Genomic DNA, 19,780 nt, shown 5'->3' on the forward strand with positions numbered 1-19,780 from the left:
AACAGAGTGTGTGGTACTGGTTCTAGTAACAGAGTGTGTGGTACTGGTTCTAGTAACAGAGTGTGTGGTACTGGTTCTAGTAACAGAGTGTGTGGTACTGGTTCTAGTAACAGAGTGTGTGGTACTGGTTCTAGTAACAGAGTGTGTGTGGTACTGGTTCTAGTAACAGAGTGTGTGTGGTACTGGTTCTAGTAACAGAGTGTGTGTGGTACTGGTTCTAGTAACAGAGTGTGTGTGGTACTGGTTCTAGTAACAGAGTGTGTGTGGTACTGGTTCTAGTAACAGAGTGTGTGTGGTACTGGTTCTAGTAACAGAGTGTGTGTGGTACTGGTTCTAGTAACAGAGTGTGTGTGGTACTGGTTCTAGTAACAGAGTGTGTGTGGTACTGGTTCTAGTAACAGAGTGTGTGTGGTACTGGTTCTAGTAACAGAGTGTGTGTGGTACTGGTTCTAGTAACAGAGTGTGTGTGGTACTGGTTCTAGTAACAGAGTGTGTGTGGTACTGGTTCTAGTAACAGAGTGTGTGGTACTGGTTCTAGTAACAGAGTGTGTGGTACTGGTTCTAGTAACAGAGTGTGTGGTACTGGTTCTAGTAACAGAGTGTGTGGTACTGGTTCTAGTAACAGAGTGTGTGGTACTGGTTCTAGTAACAGAGTGTGTGGTACTGGTTCTAGTAACAGAGTGTGTGGTACTGGTTCTAGTAACAGAGTGTGTGGTACTGGTTCTAGTAACAGAGTGTGTGGTACTGGTTCTAGTAACAGAGTGTGGTGTACTGGTTCTAGTAACAGAGTGTGGTGTACTGGTTCTAGTAACAGAGTGTGGTGTACTGGTTCTAGTAACAGAGTGTGTGGTACTGGTTCTAGTAACAGAGTGTGGTGTACTGGTTCTAGTAACAGAGTGTGGTGTACTGGTTCTAGTAACAGAGTGTGGTGTACTGGTTCTAGTAACAGAGTGTGTGGTACTGGTTCTAGTAACAGAGTGTGTGGTACTGGTTCTAGTAACAGAGTGTGTGGTACTGGTTCTAGTAACAGAGTGTGGTGTACTGGTTCTAGTAACAGAGTGTGGTGTACTGGTTCTAGTAACAGAGTGTGGTGTACTGGTTCTAGTAACAGAGTGTGTGGTACTGATTCTAGTAACAGAGTGTGTGGTACTGGTTCTAGTAACAGAGTGTGGTGTACTGGTTCTAGTAACAGAGTGTGGTGTACTGGTTCTAGTAACAGAGTGTGGTGTACTGGTTCTAGTAACAGAGTGTGGTGTACTGGTTCTAGTAACAGAGTGTGTGGTACTGGTTCTAGTAACAGAGTGTGGTGTACTGGTTCTAGTAACAGAGTGTGTGGTACTGGTTCTAGTAACAGAGTGTGTGGTACTGGTTCTAGTAACAGAGTGTGTGGTACTGGTTCTAGTAACAGAGTGTGTGGTACTGGTTCTAGTAACAGAGTGTGTGGTACTGGTTCTAGTAACAGAGTGTGTGGTACCGGTTCTAGTAACAGAGTGTGTGGTACCGGTTCTAGTAACAGAGTGTGTGGTACCGGTTCTAGTAACAGAGTGTGTGGTACCGGTTCTAGTAACAGAGTGTGTGGTACCGGTTCTAGTAACAGAGTGTGTGGTACCGGTTCTAGTAACAGAGTGTGTGGTACCGGTTCTAGTAACAGAGTGTGTGGTACCGGTTCTAGTAACAGAGTGTGTGGTACCGGTTCTAGTAACAGAGTGTGGTGTACCGGTTCTAGTAACAGAGTGTGGTGTACCGGTTCTAGTAACAGAGTGTGGTGTACCGGTTCTAGTAACAGAGTGTGGTGTACCGGTTCTAGTAACAGAGTGTGGTGTACCGGTTCTAGTAACGGAGTGTGGTCTACCGGTTCTAGTAACAGAGTGTGTGGTACCGGTTCTAGTAACGGAGTGTGTGGTACCGGTTCTAGTAACGGAGTGTGTGGTACCGGTTCTAGTAACGGAGTGTGTGGTACCGGTTCTAGTAACGGAGTGTGTGGTACCGGTTCTAGTAACGGAGTGTGTGGTACCGGTTCTAGTAACGGAGTGTGTGGTACCGGTTCTAGTAACGGAGTGTGTGGTACGTACTGGTTCTAGTAACAGAGTGTGTGGTACTGGTTCTAGTAACAGAGTGTGTGGTACTGGTTCTAGTAACGGAGTGTGTGGTACTGGTTCTAGTAACGGAGTGTGTGGTACTGGTTCTAGTAACGGAGTGTGTGGTACTGGTTCTAGTAACAGAGTGTGTGGTACTGGTTCTAGTAACAGAGTGTGTGGTACTGGTTCTAGTAACAGAGTGTGTGGTACTGGTTCTAGTAACAGAGTGTGTGGTACTGGTTCTAGTAACAGAGTGTGTGGTACTGGTTCTAGTAACAGAGTGTGTGGTACTGGTTCTAGTAACAGAGTGTGTGGTACTGGTTCTAGTAACAGAGTGTGTGGTACTGGTTCTAGTAACAGAGTGTGTGGTACTGGTTCTAGTAACAGAGTGTGTGGTACTGGTTCTAGTAACAGAGTGTGTGGTACTGGTTCTAGTAACAGAGTGTGTGGTACTGGTTCTAGTAACAGAGTGTGTGGTACTGGTTCTAGTAACAGAGTGTGTGTGGTACTGGTTCTAGTAACAGAGTGTGTGTGGTACTGGTTCTAGTAACAGAGTGTGTGTGGTACTGGTTCTAGTAACAGAGTGTGTGTGGTACTGGTTCTAGTAACAGAGTGTGTGTGGTACTGGTTCTAGTAACAGAGTGTGTGTGGTACTGGTTCTAGTAACAGAGTGTGTGTGGTACTGGTTCTAGTAACAGAGTGTGTGGTACTGGTTCTAGTAACAGAGTGTGTGGTACTGGTTCTAGTAACAGAGTGTGTGGTACTGGTTCTAGTAACAGAGTGTGTGGTACTGGTTCTAGTAACAGAGTGTGTGGTACTGGTTCTAGTAACAGAGTGTGTGGTACTGGTTCTAGTAACAGAGTGTGTGGTACTGGTTCTAGTAACAGAGTGTGTGGTACTGGTTCTAGTAACAGAGTGTGTGGTACTGGTTCTAGTAACAGAGTGTGTGGTACTGGTTCTAGTAACAGAGTGTGTGGTACTGGTTCTAGTAACAGAGTGTGTGGTACTGGTTCTAGTAACAGAGTGTGTGGTACTGGTTCTAGTAACAGAGTGTGGTGTACTGGTTCTAGTAACAGAGTGTGGTGTACTGGTTCTAGTAACAGAGTGTGTGGTACTGGTTCTAGTAACAGAGTGTGGTGTACTGGTTCTAGTAACAGAGTGTGGTGTACTGGTTCTAGTAACAGAGTGTGTGGTACTGGTTCTAGTAACAGAGTGTGTGGTACTGGTTCTAGTAACAGAGTGTGTGGTACTGGTTCTAGTAACAGAGTGTGTGGTACTGGTTCTAGTAACAGAGTGTGTGGTACTGGTTCTAGTAACAGAGTGTGGTGTACTGGTTCTAGTAACAGAGTGTGTGGTACTGGTTCTAGTAACAGAGTGTGGTGTACTGGTTCTAGTAACAGAGTGTGGTGTACTGGTTCTAGTAACAGAGTGTGTGGTACTGGTTCTAGTAACAGAGTGTGGTGTACTGGTTCTAGTAACAGAGTGTGTGGTACTGGTTCTAGTAACAGAGTGTGTGGTACTGGTTCTAGTAACAGAGTGTGTGGTACTGGTTCTAGTAACAGAGTGTGTGGTACTGGTTCTAGTAACAGAGTGTGTGGTACTGGTTCTAGTAACAGAGTGTGTGGTACTGGTTCTAGTAACAGAGTGTGTGGTACTGGTTCTAGTAACAGAGTGTGTGGTACCGGTTCTAGTAACAGAGTGTGTGGTACCGGTTCTAGTAACAGAGTGTGTGGTACCGGTTCTAGTAACAGAGTGTGTGGTACCGGTTCTAGTAACAGAGTGTGTGGTACCGGTTCTAGTAACAGAGTGTGTGGTACCGGTTCTAGTAACAGAGTGTGTGGTACCGGTTCTAGTAACAGAGTGTGTGGTACCGGTTCTAGTAACAGAGTGTGGTGTACCGGTTCTAGTAACAGAGTGTGGTGTACCGGTTCTAGTAACAGAGTGTGGTGTACCGGTTCTAGTAACAGAGTGTGGTGTACCGGTTCTAGTAACAGAGTGTGGTGTACCGGTTCTAGTAACGGAGTGTGGTGTACCGGTTCTAGTAACAGAGTGTGTGGTACCGGTTCTAGTAACGGAGTGTGTGGTACCGGTTCTAGTAACGGAGTGTGTGGTACCGGTTCTAGTAACGGAGTGTGTGGTACCGGTTCTAGTAACGGAGTGTGTGGTACCGGTTCTAGTAACGGAGTGTGTGGTACCGGTTCTAGTAACGGAGTGTGTGGTACGTACTGGTTCTAGTAACGGAGTGTGTGGTACGTACTGGTTCTAGTAACAGAGTGTGTGGTACTGGTTCTAGTAACAGAGTGTGTGGTACTGGTTCTAGTAACGGAGTGTGTGGTACTGGTTCTAGTAACGGAGTGTGTGGTACTGGTTCTAGTAACGGAGTGTGTGGTACTGGTTCTAGTAACAGAGTGTGTGGTACTGGTTCTAGTAACAGAGTGTGTGGTACTGGTTCTAGTAACAGAGTGTGTGGTACTGGTTCTAGTAACAGAGTGTGTGGTACTGGTTCTAGTAACAGAGTGTGTGGTACTGGTTCTAGTAACAGAGTGTGTGGTACTGGTTCTAGTAACAGAGTGTGTGGTACTGGTTCTAGTAACAGAGTGTGTGGTACTGGTTCTAGTAACAGAGTGTGTGGTACTGGTTCTAGTAACAGAGTGTGTGGTACTGGTTCTAGTAACAGAGTGTGTGGTACTGGTTCTAGTAACAGAGTGTGTGGTACTGGTTCTAGTAACAGAGTGTGTGGTACTGGTTCTAGTAACAGAGTGTGTGTGGTACTGGTTCTAGTAACAGAGTGTGTGTGGTACTGGTTCTAGTAACAGAGTGTGTGTGGTACTGGTTCTAGTAACAGAGTGTGTGTGGTACTGGTTCTAGTAACAGAGTGTGTGTGGTACTGGTTCTAGTAACAGAGTGTGTGTGGTACTGGTTCTAGTAACAGAGTGTGTGTGGTACTGGTTCTAGTAACAGAGTGTGTGGTACTGGTTCTAGTAACAGAGTGTGTGGTACTGGTTCTAGTAACAGAGTGTGTGGTACTGGTTCTAGTAACAGAGTGTGTGGTACTGGTTCTAGTAACAGAGTGTGTGGTACTGGTTCTAGTAACAGAGTGTGTGGTACTGGTTCTAGTAACAGAGTGTGTGGTACTGGTTCTAGTAACAGAGTGTGTGGTACTGGTTCTAGTAACAGAGTGTGTGGTACTGGTTCTAGTAACAGAGTGTGTGGTACTGGTTCTAGTAACAGAGTGTGTGGTACTGGTTCTAGTAACAGAGTGTGTGGTACTGGTTCTAGTAACAGAGTGTGTGGTACTGGTTCTAGTAACAGAGTGTGGTGTACTGGTTCTAGTAACAGAGTGTGGTGTACTGGTTCTAGTAACAGAGTGTGTGGTACTGGTTCTAGTAACAGAGTGTGGTGTACTGGTTCTAGTAACAGAGTGTGGTGTACTGGTTCTAGTAACAGAGTGTGTGGTACTGGTTCTAGTAACAGAGTGTGTGGTACTGGTTCTAGTAACAGAGTGTGTGGTACTGGTTCTAGTAACAGAGTGTGTGGTACTGGTTCTAGTAACAGAGTGTGTGGTACTGGTTCTAGTAACAGAGTGTGTGGTACTGGTTCTAGTAACAGAGTGTGTGGTACTGGTTCTAGTAACAGAGTGTGTGGTACTGGTTCTAGTAACAGAGTGTGGTGTACTGGTTCTAGTAACAGAGTGTGGTGTACTGGTTCTAGTAACAGAGTGTGGTGTACTGATTCTAGTAACAGAGTGTGTGGTACTGGTTCTAGTAACAGAGTGTGTGGTACTGGTTCTAGTAACAGAGTGTGGTGTACTGGTTCTAGTAACAGAGTGTGGTGTACTGGTTCTAGTAACAGAGTGTGTGGTACTGGTTCTAGTAACAGAGTGTGTGGTACTGGTTCTAGTAACAGAGTGTGTGGTACTGGTTCTAGTAACAGAGTGTGTGGTACTGGTTCTAGTAACAGAGTGTGTGGTACTGGTTCTAGTAACAGAGTGTGTGGTACTGGTTCTAGTAACAGAGTGTGTGGTACTGGTTCTAGTAACAGAGTGTGTGGTACTGGTTCTAGTAACAGAGTGTGTGGTACTGGTTCTAGTAACAGAGTGTGTGGTACTGGTTCTAGTAACAGAGTGTGTGGTACTGGTTCTAGTAACAGAGTGTGTGGTACTGGTTCTAGTAACAGAGTGTGTGGTACTGGTTCTAGTAACAGAGTGTGTGGTACTGGTTCTAGTAACAGAGTGTGTGGTACTGGTTCTAGTAACAGAGTGTGTGGTACTGGTTCTAGTAACAGAGTGTGTGGTACTGGTTCTAGTAACAGAGTGTGTGGTACTGGTTCTAGTAACAGAGTGTGTGGTACTGGTTCTAGTAACAGAGTGTGGGTACTGGTTCTAGTAACAGAGTGTGTGGTACTGGTTCTAGTAACAGAGTGTGTGGTACTGGTTCTAGTAACAGAGTGTGTGGTACTGGTTCTAGTAACAGAGTGTGTGGTACTGGTTCTAGTAACAGAGTGTGTGGTACTGGTTCTAGTAACAGAGTGTGTGGTACTGGTTCTAGTAACAGAGTGTGTGGTACTGGTTCTAGTAACAGAGTGTGTGGTACTGGTTCTAGTAACAGAGTGTGGTGTACTGGTTCTAGTAACAGAGTGTGGTGTACTGGTTCTAGTAACAGAGTGTGGTGTACTGGTTCTAGTAACAGAGTGTGTGGTACTGGTTCTAGTAACAGAGTGTGGTGTACTGGTTCTAGTAACAGAGTGTGGTGTACTGGTTCTAGTAACAGAGTGTGGTGTACTGGTTCTAGTAACAGAGTGTGGTGTACTGGTTCTAGTAACAGAGTGTGGTGTACTGGTTCTAGTAACAGAGTGTGTGGTACTGGTTCTAGTAACAGAGTGTGTGGTACTAGTTCTAGTAACAGAGTGTGTGGTACTGGTTCTAGTAACAGAGTGTGTGGTACTGGTTCTAGTAACAGAGTGTGTGGTACTGGTTCTAGTAACAGAGTGTGTGGTACTGGTTCTAGTAACAGAGTGTGTGGTACTGGTTCTAGTAACAGAGTGTGGTGTACTGGTGTAGTAGAGAGATAGCCATGTGAATACGGAGGAGGAGACTGTTCTCCTCTCACTAGCCTCTGGAGCCATGCTAGCTCTGCCTGTTGAAAGGCCAGAGAGTCTATCCTCTCATACAGACTAGCTCTGCCTGTTGAAAGGTCAGAGAGTCTATCCTCTCATACAGACTAGCTCTGCCTGTTGAAAGGCTGGGCCAGAGAGTCTATCCTCTCATACAGACTAGCTCTGCCTGTTGAAAGGCCAGAGAGTCTATCCTCTCATACAGACTAGCTCTGCCTGTTGAAAGGCCAGAGAGTCTATCCTCTCATACTGACTAGCTCTGCCTGTTGAAAGGCTGGGCCAGAGAGTCTATCCTCTCATACAGACTAGCTCTGCCTGTTGAAAGGCCAGAGAGTCTATCCTCTCATACAGACTAGCTCTGCCTGTTGAAAGGCCAGAGAGTCTATCCTCTCATACAGACTAGCTCTGCCTGTTGAAAGGCTGGGCCAGAGAGTCTATCCTCTCATACAGACTAGCTCTGCCTGTTGAAAGGCTGGGCCAGAGAGTCTATCCTCTCATACAGACTAGCTCTGCCTGTTGAAAGGCCAGAGAGTTTATCCTCTCATACAGACTAGCTCTGCCTGTTGAAAGGCCAGAGAGTCTATCCTCTCATACAGACTAGCTCTGCCTGTTGAAAGGCTGGGCCAGAGAGTCTATCCTCTCATACAGACTAGCTCTGCCTGTTGAAAGGCCAGAGAGTCTATCCTCTCATACTGACTAGCTCTGCCTGTTGAAAGGCTGGGCCAGAGAGTCTATCCTCTCATACAGACTAGCTCTGCCTGTTGAAAGGCCAGAGAGTCTATCCTCTCATACAGACTAGCTCTGCCTGTTGAAAGGCCAGAGAGTCTATCCTCTCATACAGACTAGCTCTGCCTGTTGAAAGGCTGGGCCAGAGAGTCTATCCTCTCATACAGACTAGCTCTGCCTGTTGAAAGGCTGGGCCAGAGAGTCTATCCTCTCATACAGACTAGCTCTGCCTGTTGAAAGGCCAGAGAGTCTATCCTTTCATACAGACTAGCTCTGCCTGTTGAAAGGCTGGGCCAGAGAGTCTATCCTCTCATACAGACTAGCTCTGCCTGTTGAAAGGCTGGGCCAGAGAGTCTATCCTCTCATACAGACTAGCTCTGCCTGTTGAAAGGCCAGAGAGTCTATCCTCTCATACTGACTAGCTCTGCCTGTTGAAAGGCTGGGCCAGAGAGTCTATCCTCTCATACAGACTAGCTCTGCCTGTTGAAAGGCTGGGCCAGAGAGTCTATCCTCTCATACAGACTAGCTCTGCCTGTTGAAAGGCTGGGCCAGAGAGTCTATCCTCTCATACAGACTAGCTCTGCCTGTTGAAAGGCCGGGCCAGAGAGTCTATCCTCTCATACAGACTAGCTCTGCCTGTTGAAAGGCTGGGCCAGAGAGTCTATCCTCTCATACAGACTAGCTCTGCCTGTTGAAAGGCTGGGCCAGAGAGTCTATCCTCTCATACAGACTAGCTCTGCCTGTTGAAAGGCTGGGCCAGAGAGTCTATCCTCATACAGACTAGCTCTGCCTGTTGAAAGGCTGGGCCAGAGAGTCTATCCTCTCATACAGACTAGCTCTGCCTGTTGAAAGGCTGGGCCAGAGAGTCTATCCTCTCATACAGACTAGCTCTGCCTGTTGAAAGGCTGGGCCAGAGAGTCTATCCTCTCATACAGACTAGCTCTGCCTGTTGAAAGGCTGGGCCAGAGAGTCTATCCTCTCATACAGACTAGCTCTGCCTGTTGAAAGGCTGGGCCAGAGAGTCTATCCTCTCATACAGACTAGCTCTGCCTGTTGAAAGGCTGGGCCAGAGAGTCTATCCTCTCATTCAGACTAGCTCTGCCTGTTGAAAGGCTGGGCCAGAGAGTCTATCCTCTCATACAGACTAGCTCTGCCTGTTGAAAGGCTGGGCCAGAGAGTCTATCCTCTCATACAGACTAGCTCTGCCTGTTGAAAGGCTGGGCCAGAGAGTCTATCCTCTCATACAGACTAGCTCTGCCTGTTGAAAGGCTGGGCCAGAGAGTCTATCCTCTCATACAGACTAGCTCTGCCTGTTGAAAGGCCAGAGAGTCTATCCTCTCATACAGACTAGCTCTGCCTGTTGAAAGGCTGGGCCAGAGAGTCTATCCTCTCATACAGACTAGCTCTGCCTGTTGAAAGGCTGGGCCAGAGAGTCTATCCTCTCATACAGACTAGCTCTGCCTGTTGAAAGGCTGGGCCAGAGAGTCTATCCTCTCATACAGACTAGCTCTGCCTGTTGAAAGGCTGGGCCAGAGAGTCTATCCTCTCATACAGACTAGCTCTGCCTGTTGAAAGGCTGGGCCAGAGAGTCTATCCTCTCATACAGACTAGCTCTGCCTGTTGAAAGGCTGGGCCAGAGAGTCTATCCTCTCATACAGACTAGCTCTGCCTGTTGAAAGGCTGGGCCAGAGAGTCTATCCTCATACAGACTAGCTCTGCCTGTTGAAAGGCTGGGCCAGAGAGTCTATCCTCTCATACAGACTAGCTCTGCCTGTTGAAAGGCTGGGCCAGAGAGTCTATCCTCTCATACAGACTAGCTCTGCCTGTTGAAAGGCTGGGCCAGAGAGTCTATCCTCTCATACAGACTAGCTCTGCCTGTTGAAAGGCTGGGCCAGAGAGTCTATCCTCTCATACAGACTAGCTCTGCCTGTTGAAAGGCTGGGCCAGAGAGTCTATCCTCTCATACAGACTAGCTCTGCCTGTTGAAAGGCTGGGCCAGAGAGTCTATCCTCTCATACAGACTAGCTCTGCCTGTTGAAAGGCTGGGCCAGAGAGTCTATCCTCTCATACAGACTAGCTCTGCCTGTTGAAAGGCCAGAGAGTCTATCCTCTCATACAGACTAGCTCTGCCTGTTGAAAGGCCAGAGAGTCTATCCTCTCATACAGACTAGCTCTGCCTGTTGAAAGGCCAGAGAGTCTATCCTCTCATACAGACTAGCTCTGCCTGTTGAAAGGCCAGAGAGTCTATCCTCTCATACAGACTAGCTCTGCCTGTTGAAAGGCCAGAGAGTCTATCCTCTCATACAGAATACCTGTCACACTGCTGCATGATGGATATCTCCTTGATGATCTCCTGGAGGTCTGACTCAACAGGCACCTGTTTGATAGCCACCACCTGGCCTGACTCCTTATGGATGGCTTTAAACACACTGCCATAGGACCTGGAGGAGATGAAGACAGTGGAAATGATGCAGAAAGTACCAAAGACCAGGGCCCAGATTCACAAAACACTTATTATGCAAAAATGTAAGCATCTTAAGGAAAAATAAGAAGTTCATAAGATAGTTTGTAAGGGCAATTCCTCAACAATATCTTAAGATACATATTAGTTCCATCAGCTGTTGTATAAATAATCTAGTCATTATTATTATGTCAATTTACATGAACATCTCATTATTTTCATTATAAGTGTTATTCAGGTTATAATGCTGTAAGGAAATGTATGATGAATGAATATTCTCACCCTTCACCAAGTTTTTCCAGAACATCAAATACCTCCTCTGGTTGTTTTGTGAGACTGTCTTCACTCAGTTTCTTCAGCTTGCTGTGGATGAAGTTTGAGCATGAACAATAGAAATATAATGAATAGAACAGGCATCCCCATTCAAGTCAATGATGGCAGACTGGCAGTCATTGAGTGTACCCATGCCTGGAAGTAAAAGCAGGAAGTGTACCCTTCAATCTGCACCGTGATTTGTTGAGTGAACAAAAAAAATACATTCCATGAGCTACATCAGTTAGCATCATATGAATTAGCATTCTACATTACCATGGCAATCCAGCATCAGTTTTAACAACATTTTAAATTAGCATGGAAATGATTGCATCACAATACCAGGCAGCAAGTGCGAGTGTTATTTATTTATTAGTTTTCTAGTCAAATTGCCAGGGTTAGAGGGTTCAATATCTTTCTTTTAATTCAATTTCTACAGCATGAACAACATTACTGGGATTGTGGAACTGTGTCTACATGGATTTTAATGTCATTTATGTCAAAGTATCTAGCTAGCTTTTCAGGCAAAAATGTAAACATTACAAGAACATATAATAATTTTCAGCTAATGTTAGACCGTTTCTGTCTAGACAACTAGCTAACGATAGCTAGCTTGCCGTTAGCTAAATTAAAGTAAAGCATAAAGTGTCTAGTTAGATAACTACAAGTCAAACTTTGACTCAAAATGGTGAAGCTAACACGCTAGCTAGCTTAAAAAACATGACAAATATTGTTAGCAAACTTGCTAATGTGTAGCCAACGTTACAGCCACAGATAGAAAAATATTTGCTACAGCTATCAAGGCTAATGTTACTTAATTTAGCTAGCTAGCTTCTACTTTTCCAAGCGAAAGTACACACACACCTTTTGGGCGCTGTCGGCTCCATGGTTTACAACTTCAGATAGTCACCCTGGAGATTAAAACGTTAAAATATAACAAATTCAAACAAATATTTGTGCTATTTTCATTTTCTGTTTCTGTCGTTGTTTTCAGGCAAGAGGGCCAGCTGTAGTGTCAAAGATTCTTCTTTAAGTTTTATCGGCGAATCGCAACCAACTGAGGCGCATACAGCGCCACCTACTGTACTGGAGTGTGAGGCCACACCACACCTACCACCTCCGATACTTCGCCTCCTGTCTTCAGCTCACTCTGCTTACACTTTCTACCATTCTTCTTTAACAAATCATCTCCCATCTCCCTTTTTTAACCAATTCAAGCTTACCCTCTTCCTCCCTCTCTCTTACCCTCTGCCTCTCTTTTTCCCTCCATTCCTCCTAATCCAAGTATACGTGTCCTTATGATAATACTGCACTTCACCTGACATATATATTGTTCTTGCCTTCTCAAGGAACGCCATTTAACCGGCTGCCACAATCTCCGTAGCACTCCAAAGTACATCCAACTTGTAAAGAAGCTATTTTGTCTTGATCTTCTTCTTTATCAATATCTACCTCAACGCTTTTCCATTTAAAAAAAAGCACACTCTTCCAACCACATCCAGCCTTCCACACATTCCCCAGTGGAGTTTCCCTTCCTATAGAAGAACAGAATTCCCGCCATGAACCTTTCTTTGAAATCCAGCCAACACTCTCTTTCTCTGAAAGACTATCATGCTATCAAATGTCAAATTATTCTTTAAAGTTTTAAAAGCCTTATCACATGCCTCAGTCCACCAAGGAACTATATTTCGTCTACCTTCCCCCCATCTTATTTGAATAGCATATTTGGCATCGTCAAAGATTTTTTATAACTAACCCATTTTATAACTTACTCATTGTGTGGCAGTATCAAAGATAATCAAGACAAACCACAGCCTGTCATTTGCAATGGGAAAAATTGAGTCATAGTGGGCAGAACAAGCAACGAGGGGGCAGAGCCATGCACGAGTTAGCCTATTGGCGTGTTCTAGCATATATTTTAATTTTTCCGTTAGGGAACGCCTACTCTGTGAAGTGTTCATGTGCAATAACTCTATTTTATTTTATTTAACCTTTATTTAACTAGGCAAGTCAGTTAATAAGAACAAATTGTTATTTACAATGATGTCCTACCAAAAGACAAAAGACCTCCTGCGTTTGTTTTAAACTTTGGCAAAGGGTGAAGTCTACAATACTTATTCCACTCTGTTTGTAACATAGTATAGTTTTGAGGACAGAAAACTGTATTGAGATCAAATGTTTCAACGATGAGAACATTCTGTAGAATTTCGGTCAAAATCCATCTCGTCCCATCTACCCACACTGTCCGCCACTGGGCTTCCTGTCATCACCATATTTGGTAGTGAGTGGAAACACCAAACGGATGCTTCACATGTAAACATCCGGTCTCATTGTTCTATCTGTGGTGGTATCGTCTTCGGATTTGCAGTGTGTAACGGCGCTTACATTAACCGAACAGCTCTCTCTGCTGTTCTGGAGCTATGAACGTAAATTCATCCAGTCCGTCGAGAAAAAAACAAAGTATAGCTAGTGACAAACATAGAAAGACTCCTATGTACCGATTGTTATATTTCATTTGACATCAAACCGCTAGAAAATATATTGAATAAAGCGTCATTGTAAATAAGAATTTGTTCTTAACTGACTTGCCTATTTAAAAAAAGGTTAAATAAAAAATAAAAACTTGCCAAGCATAATGGGCCAATTACAATGTAGGATTAGGTAACCAATCACGAATCACGTTGTTACGACGTCCAGTACGACTGCGCACGCTGGCATGAGAGAAACAAAAAATATATTTATCAACTTTCCAAACCGGTAAGCTACCTAAATGAATAATTATTTCATATTGAATTGGTTTTGAACACGCGATATATGCTTTGATATTTCTCCGTTATTTTTTTGAAGTTAGCCTGCTAACGCTAGCCAGGAAACCATTCATAGCAGGGTAACTAAGGCTAAACCACAGATACAAGAAGTTAGTTATCATAATATTTGGCGAAATTGCTGTGAGATAATTATGCTTTTGGCTCACTTAGCACACACACACATGTTCACAATTATTTTGTGTGGTAGTACAGGAGTGGCCTGAGGGCATACACTTATTGTGTTGTGAAATGTATTGTATTGTTTTTAAAATGGCATAACTGCCTTCATTTGTCTGGACACCAGGAAGGCAGCAGCTAATGGGGATTCATAATACATAGAAATACACTCTCAAATGGTACTGACAATGTTTAATCTGATTTTTCTCCAGATTCAAGCATGGATGCTCAAAAAGACGTGCAACCCCCCAAGCAACAGCCTATGATATACATATGTGGGGGTAATGTCTGCTGTCCTGAAACTAATATTCTATTATACTGTACATGGGGTGCTATTCTTCTAAAAATCCATGCTTTGTCTTTGTACTGTAACTAAGACTGTTAGTGACTTTTCATAACACGCCCCCTCAGTTGTCGACCCTTGTTTTGTTCACTCATATCTATACGTGTATCTACGTGGTTGATGTACTACTGCAGCTCCTGCCTTACAGAATGCTTTCCAGTATGTCTGCTGTAGTAGTGGCTGGAATGTTTTCTCTCCTAACAGAATGCTTTGCAGTATGTCTGCTGTAGTAGTGTCTGGAATGTTTTCTCTCCTAACAGAATGCTTTGCAGTATGTCTGCTGTAGTAGTGGCTGGAATGTTTTCTCTCCTAACAGAATGCTTTGCAGTATGTCTGCTGTAGTAGTGGCTGGAATGTTTTCTCTCCTAACAGAATGCTTTCCAGTATTTCTGCTGTAGTAGTGTCTGGAATGTTTTTTCTCCTAACAGAATGCTTTCCAGTATTTCTGCTGTAGTAGTGTCTGGAATGTTTTCTCTCCTTACAGAATGCCACACTGAAAATGAAATTAAGGCTCGTGATCCAATCAGATGCAGAGAGTGTGGATACAGAATCATGTACAAGAAGAGAACAAAGAGATGTATCCTTTTAAATAGTGTTTCTGCTGCACTTATTTTGCTGTGACGCTGCTATTTGCCACAGAAAAATCATTGCCGCCAAGCAAAAAAAATGTGGAATGTGAAAATATATTTCTGCTGAGGCGCACTTTGAAGATGCCAGAACAGTAGACTTTTCCTGTGCAAATGAAATGAGTGATTAATAGAAAATCTGCCAAGCCCATAGTAGAATAGTTGATCTATTTACCTAGTTGGCTTGTTGTGTGTTCTATGCGAAAGGAATATTCTATTGTGGCTCAAGTTATGACTGCCATAGGGCATTGTGTCAAGAAGCAGTGCGGCTTAGTTGTGTTGTGTTTCGGAGGGCACTCGGCCTTCGTCTCTCCTGAGTCCGTACGGGAGTTGCAGTGATGAGACAAGACTATAACTACCAATTGGATACCACGAAAAAGGGGTACATTTTTAAAAATATTTTTTTATTTTATGAGTGCCATTGGGAATATGGATTCTGACAAGCCGTCAATGAACAACAATTCTTGCAGTCGCAAAAACAAATATTCCCAATATGTTAAAAGAATTCTAACAAATAATTTTACCAATGTGTTATTGGGCACATTTCTGGAGGTGGAAATTCTATTTTAGATGGTGTATGCATACTTTTATTGTCATTCATTTTGGAGTAGAATGACCTTTTTAAAAGGTCACCAGAACAGAGCTTCGGTCCTTCTACATAAGAATTCTAGGTGGGACCCCCCCCCCCCCCCCCTCCACAGCCTTTTCCCCTCACACTGCTGCACATTTATCCAGAGGAAACACTGCTTTTAAATATATGCACAGATCTGAATTTGATGCTTTGAAACCTCTCTGTACGAGTGAATCATTAGTGCACATTATAGAAATTTGCCCTGTGATAGACTAACATCCTGTCCAGGGGGTGTAGTTGTACATCAAGCTGACTCACGCTACAAAAACAGGAGATAGGCTCCTGCTCATATTAGCCGTTATGGCTCGCACAAGCCAAGGCTACTTACTATATGAAATAATATTTTCCATTCTTGTTGCTATTCCTCGACTCCCAGACTCCAGTGGTTGTGTTTGACGCGCGGTGAAGTGGACGACTCCAGTGGTTGTGTTTGACGCGCGGTGAAGTGGACGACTCCAGTGCTTGTGTTTGACTCGCGGTGAAGTGGATGACTACAACTCCAGACTCATTTTTGTTCTGTTTTTAGTGTGTCACAGTGTTGCACCAAGTCACCAAAATTTCATATTCTTTCTAGGAAACCCCACAGGCTTGGGAAGCAGTGCCAGTATTTGGTGCCCAGTTGGTTGATTATGTTCCTGCAACTGTAATCAATGATAGATATGGTTTATAAAATACATCCTGATCGATTGAACTTGTGGTTTTTGCACATCGAGAAATGAAACAGTGAACAATATTTTATCATTTGTAAATACCAAGATGCAAATGTGTTAATTAGAAACAACAGAATCTAAATGAATCAGATTTAAACAACAGTTGGCCTTAGTTGCTTCAGGGTTGTTGAGTCTATCAGTAGACTAAAAAGATTCACAAAAAATAGATATTGGACACTGGAGGAGAAAAGCACCAGGAATGGACGGCTTTCTCATAGAATTAACATTTTGGGACAAAGTAGCCCCCCTATTTACACAAATCACTCAATTTTTTACCTTTATTTAACTAGGCAAGTCAGTTAAGAACAAACTATTATTTTCAATGACGACCTAGGAACAGTGGGTTAACTGCTTTGTTCAGGGGCAGAACGACAGATTTGTATCTTGTCTGCTTGGGGATTTGAACTTGCAACCTTTCAGTTACTAGTCCAACGCTCTAACCACTAGGCCACGCTGCCACCCAATTCAGTACTTCCTAGTTCCATGTATGAAACAGTTATTTCAGTTATGTTAAAATCTGGAGAGTCCCCTGCTCATTATAGATCCATAAGTTTAATAAATTGTGACAAATAATAACAAAGTTCATAAGCAATAGAATGGCAAAAGTCTTATCAGATGTTATACTTATCAATCAAACAGGGTTTATTAAAAATGTACACAAACAAATACAATAACATGTTTCAGTTTAATACAATACGCTAAAAAAACAAGATCTAGATTTATCAATAATGTCTGTTGATGCCGAATCTTGAATGGCCTGTTCTGTTCAAAACTTTGGAAGCTTTTAACTTTCCAGCTGAAATAATACATTTAATAAAAACATTTCTGTAAATGTCCTAAAGATATACACAAATAATACATTATCTGATCAAATGTCTTTAGAAAGGGCAACAAGACAGGCATGTTGTCTCCACTCTCATGTTTGAACCTCTTGCAGAAAGAATTAGACAGGACACAAACATCAGTATTGATAAACATGAATATAAACTAAACATATTTGCTGATGATCCCCCTCATATACCTGACCAATATTGAAAACTCGACCCCCTTGCTAAAAATATTTTCAGAATGTCCTAAAATCTCAGGATATAAAATGGATAAATGTGGATAAAAAAAGCATAATTCATGATCTACAGCAGTCTTTTAAGTTAGGGGTGTCAAACCTATTCCATGGAGGGCCTAGTGTCTGCTGGGTTTTGGTTGTTCCTTTCAATTAAGACCTAGACAATGGAAACGGCAGATTTTTTATTGAATATCTACATAGGTGTACAGAGGCCCATTATCAGCAACCATCACTCCTTTCTCACATGGAATAGCCTTCATTTCTCAGAACGAGAATAGGCTGACGAGTTTCAGAAGAAAGCTCTTTGTTTCTGGCCATTTTGAGCCTGTAACGGAACCTACAAATGCTGATGCTCCAGATATTCAACTAGACAGTTTTATTGCTTCTTTAATCAGAACAACAGTTTTCAGCCGTTTCCAGCTACAATAGTCATTTACAACATTAACAATGTCTTCACTGTATTTCTGATAAATTTTATGTTATTTTAATGGACAAAAAAATTGCTTTTCTTTCAAAAACAAGGACATTTCTAAGTGACCCCAAACTTTTGAACGGTAGTGTACATGTTTTCTGCTGGTTAAGACATCTCCACTAGAGGACTTTAATGAGTGTGTATGAAGAGAATTCTCTTGGTAGATAATGCGGTCGGCATTTGATTGTAAGATATTCTAGGTCAGGTGAACAAAAGGACTTGAGTTCCTGTATGTTGTTATGATCACACCGGACCTGTGTATCGTCATTAAGCTCGAGACCCTGGATCTCGACCCCGCCCCTGTGCAACTGGGTCCTGGACTTTCTGACGGGCCGCCCCCAGTTGGTGAAGGTAGGAAACAACATCTCCACCCCGCTGATCCTCAACACTGGGGCCCCACAAGGGTGCGTTCTCAGCCCTCTCCTGTACTCCCTGTTCACCCACGACTGCGTGGACATGCACGCCTCCAACTCAATCATCAAGTTAGCAGATGACACAACAATAGTGGGCTTGATTAGCAACAACGACGAGACAGCCTACAGGGAGGAGGTGAGGGCCCTCGGAGTGTGGTGTCAGGAAAATAACCACACTCAACATCAACAAAACAAAGGAGATGATTGTGGACTTCAGGAAACAGCAGAGGGAGCACCCCCCCATCCACATCGACGGGACAGTAGTGGAGAAGGTGGAAAGTTTTAAGTTCCTCAGCGTATACATCACAGACAAACTGAAATGGTCCACCCACACAGACAGTGTGGTGAAGAAGGCGCAATAGCGCCTCTTCAACTTCAGGAGGCTGAAGAAATTCGGCTTGTCACCAAAAACCCTGACAAGCCTTTACAGATGCACAATCGAGAGCATCCTGTCGGGCTGTATCACCGCCTGGTACGGCAACTGCTCCGCCCACAACCGTAAGGCTCTCCAGAGGGTAGTGAAGTCTGCACAACGCATCACCGGGGGCAAACTACCTGCCCTCCAGGACACCTGCAGTACCCGATGTCACAGGAAGGCCAAAAAGATTATCAAGGACAACAACCACCCGAGCCACTGCCTGTTCACCCCGCTATCATCCAGAAGGCGAGGTCAGTACAGGTGCATCAAAGCAGGGACCGAGAGACTGAAAAACAGCTTCTATCTCAAGGCCATCAGACTGTTAAACAGCCATCACTAACATTTAGTGGCCGCTACCAACATACTGACTCAACTCCAGCCACTTTAATAATGGGAATTGATGGAAATTTATGTAAAAATGTATCACTAGCCACTTTAAACAATGCCACTTAATATAATGTTTACGTACCCTACATTACTCATCTCATATGTATATACCGTACTCTATACCATCTACTGCATCTTGCCATCTTTGTGTAATACATGTATCACTTGCCACTTTAAACAATGCCACTTTATATAATGTTTACATACCCTACATTACTCATCTCATATGTATATACTGTACTCTATACCATCTACTGCATCTTGCCTATGCCGTTCGGCCATCGCTCATCCATATATTTATATGTACATATTCTTATTCATTCCTTTACACTTGTGTGTATAAGGTAGTAGTTGTGAAATTTACTTGTTAGATATTACTGCACGGTCGAAACTAGAAGCACAAGCATTTCGCTACACTCGCATTAACGTCTGCTAACCATGTGTATGTGACCAATAAGATTTGATTTGTAGAATAATGTCATGTTTCTACTGGTCAAGACATCTCCACTACGGGACCTTGATGAGTGTGGAGGGTGAATAGTGTCATGTTTCTACTGGTCAAGACATCTCCACTACGGGACCTTGATGAGTGTGGAGGGTGAATAGTGTTTATTGTATCGACTGAACGGTTCAGCTGTCTGTCCCCAAGGAGTAGGAGTCCAAAGTAGGTTCGGACTTTCCTAGTCTTGGAGTATAACCTTACACGTCTATACATATGCTAATTATAAGTTAGGAGTTACCTAGTCTAGGAGTATAACCTTACACATCTATACATATGCTAATTATAAGTTAGGACTTACCTAGTCTTGGAGTATAACCTTACACATCTATACATATGCTAATTATAAGTTAGGAGTTACCTAGTCTAGGAGTATAACCTTACACATCTATACATATGCTAATTATAAGTTAGGAGTTACCTAGTCTAGGAGTATAACCTTACACATCTATACATATGCTAATTATAAGTTAGGAGTTACCTAGTCTAGGAGTATAACCTTACACATCTATACATATGCTAATTATAAGTTAGGAGTTACCTAG

The 19,780-nt window shown here is 43.4% G+C and overlaps 2 protein-coding genes across 3 annotated transcripts in view; one reads left to right on the forward strand and one right to left on the reverse strand.

Moving 5' to 3' along the window:
- LOC129858314 (serine/threonine-protein kinase 3) overlaps positions 1–11,737 on the reverse strand; it is a 49,198-nt gene extending 37,461 nt beyond the window's left edge. For both annotated transcript variants that reach the window (XM_055927463.1, XM_055927462.1), the window contains exons 1-3: positions 11,554–11,737; positions 10,660–10,740; positions 10,229–10,357 (exon numbers count right to left, since the gene is read on the reverse strand). In XM_055927463.1, the coding sequence (XP_055783438.1) occupies positions 10,229–10,357; positions 10,660–10,740; positions 11,554–11,576 (233 nt within the window). In that variant the 5' untranslated portion in view covers positions 11,577–11,737. The remainder of the gene's footprint in view (positions 1–10,228; positions 10,358–10,659; positions 10,741–11,553) is intronic.
- A 1,599-nt stretch (positions 11,738–13,336) lies between these two features.
- Positions 13,337–15,959, forward strand: LOC129858315 (DNA-directed RNA polymerases I, II, and III subunit RPABC4). The gene is made up of 4 exons (XM_055927464.1): positions 13,337–13,446; positions 13,886–13,954; positions 14,501–14,593; positions 15,657–15,959. The coding sequence occupies exons 2-4, from the start codon at positions 13,894–13,896 to the stop codon at positions 15,677–15,679; spliced, it is 177 nt and encodes a 58-aa protein (XP_055783439.1). The 5' UTR covers positions 13,337–13,446; positions 13,886–13,893; the 3' UTR covers positions 15,680–15,959.
- Positions 15,960–19,780: the final 3,821 nt, after the last annotated feature.

The sequence above is a fragment of the Salvelinus fontinalis genome, chromosome 6 (assembly GCF_029448725.1).
Source record: "Salvelinus fontinalis isolate EN_2023a chromosome 6, ASM2944872v1, whole genome shotgun sequence".
NCBI lineage: Eukaryota > Metazoa > Chordata > Actinopteri > Salmoniformes > Salmonidae > Salvelinus > Salvelinus fontinalis.